At 39.4% G+C, this 10,478-nt stretch overlaps 1 protein-coding gene across 1 annotated transcript; it reads left to right on the top strand.

The window, feature by feature from the left end:
* The first annotated feature begins 357 nt into the window (after positions 1 to 357).
* On the top strand, positions 358 to 8,799 carry LOC115435822 (free fatty acid receptor 2). Its single transcript, XM_030158433.1, has 2 exons — positions 358 to 575; positions 7,884 to 8,799. Exons 1-2 carry the CDS (start codon positions 358 to 360, stop codon positions 8,797 to 8,799), a joined length of 1,134 nt encoding a protein of 377 aa, XP_030014293.1.
* Positions 8,800 to 10,478: the final 1,679 nt, after the last annotated feature.

Here is a 10,478-nt window from a genome sequence, read left to right as displayed (position 1 = left end):
TAACCCTGAAATTTTCCTATCTTGACACTTGCAGGCCACAATGAAAAGAAAAAGTAACATCATTATTAGTTATTATGAGGAAAAAATTTAAGAACTAGAAGCACTCAGAGAGCGCTGACCTCCGCCAAGGCAGATCAGTGGGCCCCCCCGTACCACCCCCCCGATCACCACCAAAACTAAATAATTTGTTCCTTGTGCCATTATCAACATTTCCTGAAATTTTCATCCAAATCCGTCCATAACTTTTTGAGTTATCTTGCACACAGACAGACAGACAAACAAACAGACAAACAAACAGACAAACAAACAGACAGACGAACCAATGCCGGTAAAAATATAACCTCCTTGGCGGATGTAATGAGGAAGAGGAAGAGAAATGGAGAAGAAAGAATAGTAGAGAAACCAGGAGGGTCAGAGCTGAAGGGGACCACTGAGAAAGGAACAGACCAAGAAGGAAGTGAAGAAGAGGAAGAAGATGATGTCAGTGGGAGGGATGAAAATGAGAAAGATTTGGTTTGTGACAGAGGGACAGAAGCAGATGCTGAGGAGGCAGATGGAGAGAATGATGGAAGGGAGTCAGAGGATCCACCCTTATGCCATCTGGACCACACGCTATGGTTTTATTACCTCCGCCAAGTGTAATGGCAGAGGTTATGTTTTCATCAGGGTTTGTCTGTTTGACTGTTAGCAAGATTACTCAAAAAGTTACGGAAGGATTTTCAGGAAATGTTCATACTAGCAAAAGGAACAAATGATTAAATTTTGGTGGTGATTGGGGGCGGGTGGGGGGAGTTGATGAAATTTTCAGGAAGTGTTCATACTGGCACAAGGAACAAATGATTAAATTTTGGTGGTGTTGAGGGGGGGCTGATCTGTCTTGGCGGAGGTCTGTGCTCTCTGAGTGGTTTTCTAGTTATTTTCCGTTTCTTACCGCATTTTCAGCATCTTTTCTAACCTACTTTTTTGTATAGGCGACATTTTCATAGTTGTCTGTTGTGTTTACCTGAAATGATTAACATACCCAATACAGAACAAAATCTCTTTAAGCATGTTTGTTGATAGTCCATGTGGGATCAAATAATAGGGAGAACTGCTATTCTTCAGTGCGATAGATCCAACTTATTACCTCCACCAAGGAGGTTATGTTTTCATTGTGGTTTGTCAATTTGTTTATTTGTTTGTCTGTTTGTCTGTCTCTTAGCAAGATAAGTCAAAAAATTATGGAAAGATTTGGATGAAATTTTCAGGAAATGTTGATACCGGCACAAGGAACAAATAATTAAATTTTGGTGGTGATCGGGGGGGGGGATGTCTGCCTTGGCCAAGGTCTGCACTCTCCGAGTGCTTTTCTAGTTTTCCACATAGATCCAGTGCAGTGACACAACATGTTACTCAATAAAATAACATGTTTTCACTAAAAGCCTTTGTTGTAAGGTTAGATATGTAAAGCTTTACATGTATCTTATTTTATCTGTAACTAGACAAGCACTTAGAGAGCGCCCGATCACCACCAAAATTTAGTCATTTGTTCCTTGTGCCAGTATCAACATTTCCTGAAAATTTCATCTACTCGGTACAGATGTTCCTGTACACTATGCCCACTACTGGTTATGCTTTGCCTGTAGTATCTTACACCCTGCTGTGATGTGCTGGACTGTCTCAGGAGCTTCTTTGCACACCCTACACCTGGGGTCTTGTCTGGGTTGGTAGACCCCAGCCTCTATTGTTCTTGTGCTGCCATGATGACACATGGACTATAGGACATGGAGAAAAACTGCATTGCATTTTGCATACGAACATATTTTCACATCAGTGTGCATGGAGTATAAGGTATGGCATACACTGCACAGGGATCATTTGGTCGGTTTTTCTCTATACATGTACAAGCATGTGACAAAGCAAGAATCCAAAAAGGGCAGATAATATAACATTTTTATTTTTTCTTTATTTTTTTTATTTCTAGATGCCTGAGTGCAAATGGATTATTGCTGTGAAAGACAGTTCCTCTTTCACGTCTGTCTCCATACTTATTAAAAGAAATGTATTCTGTATTAAAATTAGTAACCCATGTCAAAGTCCTGACATTAAGTAGAAAACACAGCTACTAGTGTCATATATGCACAATACAGATACAAGGTATTATATTGCATATGGTTTATAGGTGCAATTTTTCCAGGTTTTTTCTTTGTGTGGTTGCAGGCCTTAAAAGTAAAGTGATCTTGAAACAGTTGTTAATTATGAACACTGGTTCGTAGATTTTATCCCTTTGATATGCTGTATCTCAGTGACAATGTTTGTTACAATTTTATTTGGTAAATAAATGAATAATTTGACAAACTTCACCTCTGACAACAGTCTGCTATACAGAAATAACAGCTTAGAATGTTGTCATGGACCATTCAGAATATTCAGGAGAGTCAAGTGTGTAATATATTATGGTTAACCAGCAACGGTTACTGTTTTTATACTGTTATTGATACACACAGTGTTAGCATTACACAATGTGTGTAATGCTAACATTCTTGAAGCTGTAATTTTATCTTTATTACCTGATCATAATTAAACTCAAACATATACAGTGGTCTGCTATTGTAAACTATATTTTATGGCCATGGTTTGTCAATTGCCACAGAGCCAATCAAATGATCCAAATTCTGCACTCTGAACATTGTCCCAGTGACTGACTTATATTCATCAAAAACCAGGGCAAATTCCTCATATGAGGCAAAACAGTTACCACGTTTCATGTTGTTTGCCTCCATGCTGAAACTGGAAGTATGAATAGGCACAAACCAGCTGATTGGCTCTGTGGTAATAGACAAATGAGAAAGTAGTCCCACAGTACTGTAGCAATACCCACTTCCATATACATATATTTTTTAATTCTCACTCTCAGGATGCAGTAATTATTATTATTTGGACAGATGAGAGACTTAATTGATTTTTGTTCCCCTGTTTAAGACCATTCAACTTAGAGCAGTTTTGGAAGACTTGGACCACTTAACCTCAAGCCTACGCAGACCAATTCTGATTAACTACATGACTTGAACACCACTATGAACTTTTCACATGGATGGTGAAACACAGCTACCAGCTACTGTCTGACATACAAATATAACTTAATTTTAAAAATAAATAGTACAATATTCCAGATTGTTGCACACTTGGACACAGAGGAACTTCCAGGTGTGCATGAGAATCAGCTGGAGAGTCAGCTTGTGACCCAAGGGTTGCTGGTTTGAGTCCCTGGGCTGGCGGAGAGTTGTTGGCTGATGTGCCCTTGAGCAAGGCACTTAACCTCCCCACTTGCTCCCAGGGCGCCTGACATGGTGAGCCCACTGCGCCTAGCACGCAGTGTGTGTGTTACGTGATCTAGTGACGGGTTAAAGGCAGAAGACAAATTTCAGTGTGTGGTGCATGTTTATGTGTGACAAACTACTACTGACAAAATAAAAATTCTATTCTATTCTATTCTATTCTGTTCTGTTCTGTTCTGTTCTGTTCTATGAGTTTGTTAAAATGGCTTACAGTCTTCCATGCTGCAAAACAGATACAAACAGGCACACCAGACACTTCACTGTTAGCTGCCATGGACCATTCACTGACTGACACCTGTGTTAATGGTCCATCGTCATTGTCCGTCATTCACAAAAATAATAGTTCAACTGCCATATTTTAGCAGGACAATGGTGTATATAATACTGACTATTTCAGTGAATTATTGACACAAGGTGTAGCACTGGTTCATATGAAGCACGGCTCATTAATTAACTTGTTAACTCTGATATAAGTCTCATAACTGCATCATAAATGGTCCGTCACTTGTAGACATTCATCATATTTTTCCGTCGCCACTTTTTCACATCTCTTTCAATTCTTTTGCTTACCTGCCAAACAGACACACATAGGCACATCAGACACTCAGGCTACGTTCACACAGCAGGTCTTAATGCACAATTCGGATTTTTTGGTGACATCCGAATTTTTTGTGTACTCGTTTGTATTACACATTACATGCGACTTTTTTAGTTTCGAGTATGAACTGAATGTGACCCTGAAGTGACATGCACAGAAGAGGTCCTGATGTAATACATGACCACGCAGGCACGCACTGTGTTTACGGAAGCAACACTCCTCGGACACAGAATTGTGACATTTGTTGTATTTCAATGATGCAAAGGCTGGATAAATGCGACCTGGCCATTCAGACTGAAGTCGCATCACAAAGTATCAGATACATATGGGATTTAGGACCAGATATGAAAGTGGCCTCGGTCGGATTGGAAGAAATCGTATTAGTGCTTTAACAGATCAAGTACAGGTCACATATAACAATTGGATTTGGGCCACATTTGCCTGCAGTCTAAACGTAGCCTTAGTTGCTAGCTGCAGGTGATCCATTCACTGACTGACACCTCAGGACCCTTGGGGGTATAGCTGCCAAAATGCCTGTGTGACCAAAAATGAACCTGCCTAAAATGTAACACCTGCTATTGTAAATGGTTGAATCATCCATAAACAAAACAATAAACAACAATTTGGGGGGGGGGGGGGGTCATTTGGTCATTAACATGTCCCAAATTACTCAGACCCCCACAAGATGTTTTAGATCACATTAATCAAATGCTCCTGCTATCTGTCAAACTGAAAAATGAGAAATTTCAACACATGGAATTTTTTTCTTTCATTATTGGTTTTGTTGCTCAATCATTAAAAGACTCATTAAACTTTTGATGTTCCACACAGTAGTCACATTCACTCTTTTTCTCATACAGTAGGTTTCATATTAACATGAACCGTTCTTTTCATAAACAGCAACACCATAGAAACACAAATAAAACATACTGAGGTCTGTCTTGATTTCCTGTATAAACTTGGTGTGAACTGATGTCAATTGAATGCAACAGGAAGGAAGCCATTTATCAAGCTGTTCTCAAGCAATGCAAATCCGATTTAGAAACTATGGTGTATTCAACTTGTAAAATCTCTCAAATTATGTTGCTGGACCCTGAAAAAAAATTAATGGAAATGGAAGATGTATGTATGTGGAAAAGAAATCTGTTTATCCAACATGATGAGGTCTTCTCTGAGTTCATGGCGTAGGCGTAACTTTCAATAATTGGCCTGATCAATTCAAAAACTAATTAACATCATCAGCTTTTATTGCAATAGACATTTAGTGGGAGGAGTTCATTTATTAACATGTCCAGCATTTAAGTCAACAAGATTTACAGTTTTGCATTTTAGTTAATATTAACCAGCCACTGTCTGCCTGTTCCTCAGTGTGCTGTAGAGCAGTGAGTAAAGCATTGTGTCACACAGGATCTAGCTATGACTCTTTGCTTCCGGCTTTTAGCCTATTATATCAGCTCATCTTTGAACCCACAAGTTATAAACTGGTCATCTCTGATGAAAAGCAAAGCAAGGCAAACAACACAGAACTCTTGTTGTTCTTCATAAAGCCTCAACATTTCTTAGAACCTTCACTTTTGGGTAAGTCAGTATGTTTACCTACCTTGTCATATGTACTGTTGCTATTATGGGAGAAATTATTGTATCAGTTTAATTCATCCGTACCAGCTGTACTATGTGATAAACTGGCAATTTACACATGTGTTGCCATACACTGAAGTATATGAGGACCAGGAACAAATGTTTTTGACTGTTTATACATCTGTGTAAATAACTGCACAACAGTACAGCATAATTTGTAAAAGGGAGATTATGCTTTGATTTGCTTTCCAACTGAAATTAAGTTCGTTAATAGCCATTAGTGATTGAAAATGAGATTCAACCCTTCATCATTTTTCTATCCTTGTCTTTTTGAAGGTAGGATAGGATTATTAAATGTGCAATATGTAACATTCACACCAAACAATGTGTTTTTGAGAGGTTTGTGTTGGAGTCTATGTTGTTCTAGGACTCAGCACTATTATCTTGAGTCATTTTTTAACATACTCAGGACATCTTTCTGGTTTGTTAAGCCTTACTCTTCCACATTTAGTGCATTAGTAATATTTTGTGACATTTAGTAATATCATATAGATGGTTATCAACACGGTGACTCATCCAGGGTGTACCTCTCCTTCGCCCATGGCTGGAATAGGCTGCAACACCACTGCAACCCTAGTGAGGATAAAGCGGGTTCAGAAGATGAATGAACGAGTGAACGAACGAACGAATGGATGAATGAATGAATGAATGCTCTTACTCAGATTTCTGACTGTTATGAGTATGTTTTGTATAAAAGGGGCAGAGTTGCACCCAGAGGACCAGTGCTAAACATAGACAGGCCTAGAGCCATATATTTTGACTAGAATAAACAGATGAGGAATTTAATATATAATACAAGCTAAAAGCAACACAGCTGCTGCAGAGATAGTCATGGAGGAAAGAGATAGTGTGAGTTCATATTTGTAACAATATCCCATCATTAAGGCATAAGTGGCTCTGACTGTAATTACAGTTGTGTGTTCTACAAAATGAATGTGGTGACCAGATGTTGTCTTATGACAAGACAGTTAAAGCCTTACTCTTTCAGTATAACTCTTGTGCTGTCACACAGATAAAGTAAAGAGGACGCCTACGGATTTACTAATTCCATTACTCACACTGTGAAAGGTGACATTTGACAAAGAGCAATGAGTAGTCTGTCATGTCCCTAGTATTCATCCCTTCAGTCATTACTGCTTTACACACCTGATCAAAATTTCAAGACCAGTTGAAACATTGCATGAATTTACATTTTACACTGTTGGATCTTGAGGAAGGGTCTAAGTAAAAAAAAAAAAAAAAAAGTCTAAGTAGAGTTTCAAAATGTAAACAGAAGAAATGGGAATGAGAAAAAAAAATTGGAGTAAGCAAGTTATTGGAAACAACAATTAAACTGAAATAGGCTGTTCATCAGCTGAAAAGGTCAAAATCTGTGCGAAAATGTGGATGGATTCAGTGTCATTTTCTGTCAGGTATTCACACTGTCATGACCTCCTGACAGCAAAGGTAAACAAGTTTCTCTCTTTGATCGTGGTCTGATAGTTGAGCTGCATAAGCAAGGCCTCTAACAATGTGCCATTACTGCTGAGGTTGGACACAGTCATTTTACATTTCTTAAAAGATCCTCAGGATTATGGAACAAAAAAGTCAAGTGGTAGACCCAAAAAATGTCCCCAGCTCTGAGCCAGAGGATCTGATTGGCTGTCCATCAAGACATGGGATGATCCTCGACCCAAATTAAGGCTGTCACCGCTGCAGCCCAGTAACCATCAGATGGCATCTGCCAGAGAAGGGCTTTAAGAACAAAAAATAACATTTTCAATAAATTGCTTACTGAATTTTTTTTTTGTCTCACTCCCATTTCTTCTTTTTGCATTTTGAAACCATACTTAGATCAAAATTTTAAGACAAGTTGAAAAACTGCAAGAATTTACATTTTACACTGTTGGATCTTAAGAAGGTTCTATCTGGCTGGCTGACTGGCTTTCTAAAACTATTTGATGCCAAAGTAAAAACAAATTTCTATAAGTAAAAATATATAGTGAAAAAAGTGAGTGCATAAATACAAGTCAGTATTGACTAGAGGGACCTTTACATGTCATGATCACAGCATTGCGTCAGTGTGGACAGATCTTAGTCAATCTTCCAGATTTAGATACAGAAGTTTTACTTCTTCTTTCCAAAAGTGCTCCTACTCTGTCAGGTTACAAAGGGATCAGGTATGAACAGCCTTTCTCATGTCCAACCATTCACTTTCTGTTGGATTATGGTCTGGGCTTGGACCTGGGGGGACACAAGGATTTTCATGGAAAGTGTCCTGGATCTACCATGGATGACCAGTCTTTCATCTTGTGCTAATCTATATTTGTTATTTCTGTCCTCATGTTTAGGGCCATAATGATGCTGGTGCGAACTGAAGTCATTCTCTCTGTTTACATCCTGTCCTTCGTGATCGGCCTTCCAGCCAACCTCCTGGCTCTTTACGCCTTCAGCTTCAAGATCTACTCCAAACCTCTTCCAACAGACATCCTGCTCCTCAATCTGATCGTATCTGACCTGCTGTTCTTGATCATCCTCCCTCTAAAGATGCACGAGGCAGCGTCGAACATGCAGTGGACACTGCCTGAATTCCTGTGCTCCATCACCTCCTTCATCTTCTTCTCCACAATCTACACCAGCTCTTTGTTGCTGATGGCAGTGAGTGTAGTTCGCTACATCGCCGTGGCTTACCCTGTCACCTACCATAAGCTTCACAAACCTGTCTATGCGATCACGTGCAGTGCCATTATTTGGCTTATTTCAGGAGCACATTGCAGCATCACGATTATCACACAGTACCACCCATCTCTGTCCCGTGAAAACTCAACTGTGTGCTATGAAAACTTTACAGACACCCAGTTGGAGGTCATCCTCCCACTGCGTTTGGAGTTTTTCTTTGTACTCAGCCTTATACCGCTTTTGATTTGTGTGTACTGTTACTTGAATTGCATCTTCATTCTGTACAGCCGCCCCAGGATATCCCAGGCGCAGAAACAGAAGGCCATCGGTATGGCTTTGGGGACCCTGGCTGTGTTTCTCATTTGTGTGCTGCCATACAACATGTCACATTTAGTGGGCTACATCCAGGGTGAAAGTCCCAAATGGAGGTACTACACTTTACTGCTTAGCACCTTCAACACTTGTCTGGATCCCATCATCTTTTACTTTTCCTCCTCTGCCTTTCGTTGTACCAGTAAAAAATACATTTTCAGGAAAAATGAGCTGCCCATTACAGTTATACAAACACCAGCCACAAGCACAGGCTGAAAGTACAATGCTTTTGCATGTATTTCAAGCTTCAGTGTTACTGATGCACTGTATATCACAGCCATTATATTGGGAACGTGCAGAGGAGGGAAATTAGAGTGTAAATACTTTGTTACTGTATTTAAGTAAAGGTTTCAGGTTAATTATCTTTTTCTTTTACTCCCTACATTTTAATGCAAATGTCTTTCTATGTATTTTCATAACAGGCTCACAGTTTGCTTTAGTTTCATACTTTGAGTGGAAGTATCAGTTTTATTTTGCATTTTTGTGCACTTTCCCATAATCAGGACTTCTCTCTAGAAAGAAATACATAACAAATCATAAATAAATAGCACAGCATGACACTGCTAGGATTCATTTGTTTGTGTTTGGTATTAGAGTGAAGAAAGGGATTGTTATTTTCAGTGTACTGCTTTTTTAATGCCTCTCTACATAAAAGTTAAAATGTGATATCTCAGGAATGAAATGATTGAATGTTTGAAAATTTAGCATCAACTTTCACTTGGACTCAAGGATAAACTGAAACAATTTTGGTCAAGTCGCTGTAATGTCCAGTCTAAACATTTTTATGAATGTGATGTCAGGCATCCCTCGAGGACTCATGGATGAACTGATTAGATTGTGGTCTACAAGGGTCAAAGGCCCAATCCCAATTCCCTCCTTAGCCCTCCCCCATACCCCTACCCCTTGGCCCTTGCACTTGGCACTACTCTTTGAAACAGAGCTGCAAAAAGGGGTTGAAACATTCCCCTATGAAATGAGACAACCCTTCAAGACCTGTTACATCATCAGCAGTTATCAATGTCGCTATAAACAGATGCAACAACTTTGTTTCTGAAAAAATTCATCATGCCGTCAGCAGCTGTAACCATCTCTGCTGAATGGGCTTTGGGCATCTCTTTTACAGCTGTCAACCACAAACCGTAGAAATGTGATCTATAACACATTAAAATAGCATTAAACGATTGATCAAATGATCAGAGGTGGGAAATCCCAGTTCCACGGAGTAAATTCCTGCCATGTATTAACACAGGTGGTTCCACTAAGTCTCCCATCCACCTGGATGAGGAGTTGTGTTCATCAAAATGGGCTGGTTCAGTGAGTGGTTAGAACAAATACATGGCAGGACTTTTACTCTATGGAGCTGGGATTACCCACCTCTGCAAATGATTAAGTTATTTATGAAGGAAATACTTACATTTGTGTGTTTCTTTCATCACACTGCTGCATTTTTTTGCTGTGTTTACCTCCATCTTGCCAATGATTCGAACTGAATTATTGGAAATTTCTCCTACCCCTCCGTTTGTAGTGTGGTCCTGAAAAATCTCACTTTCGAGGGTCAAACGGCCCTCCCCCTTAGCCCTTCCCCTCTGACTCATCGAGAATCAGGACACCCCTACCCCTTCACATGAACGTGCAAAACGGAAGGGAAGGGGTAAGGGGGAGGGGCCAATGGGGTGAATTAGGATTGGGCCAAAGTTTACTGTGAGACAAAAATGTTTTTGGTCATAGCTGAACAATTTATTCAGAATTAAAAAAAAGACATTTTCACATGAATATGTTATGTATTATTAGTAATTGAGAGAATTGCATGAACAGATGATGGTGATGATGATGATGATGATGAGGATGATGAGGATGATTCAAGGATGCTAGATGCATCATCAAAGTTGTTCAAA

The sequence above is a fragment of the Sphaeramia orbicularis genome, chromosome 16 (genome assembly GCF_902148855.1).
Source record: "Sphaeramia orbicularis chromosome 16, fSphaOr1.1, whole genome shotgun sequence".
NCBI lineage: Eukaryota > Metazoa > Chordata > Actinopteri > Kurtiformes > Apogonidae > Sphaeramia > Sphaeramia orbicularis.
Note: the sequence above shows the minus strand (reverse complement) of the source record. Positions and strands in the feature narration are given on the sequence as shown.

Bases quoted from the DNA above. Each gene is read 5' to 3' on its own strand.
- LOC115435822 (XM_030158433.1), top strand. From the start codon at position 358: ATGAGGAAGAGGAAGAGAAATGGAGAAGAAAGAATAGTAGAGAAACCA. The intron at 576-7,883 runs GTCAGAGGATCC...CCTCATGTTTAG, and splicing joins GGAGAGAATGATGGAAGGGA to GGCCATAATGATGCTGGTGC.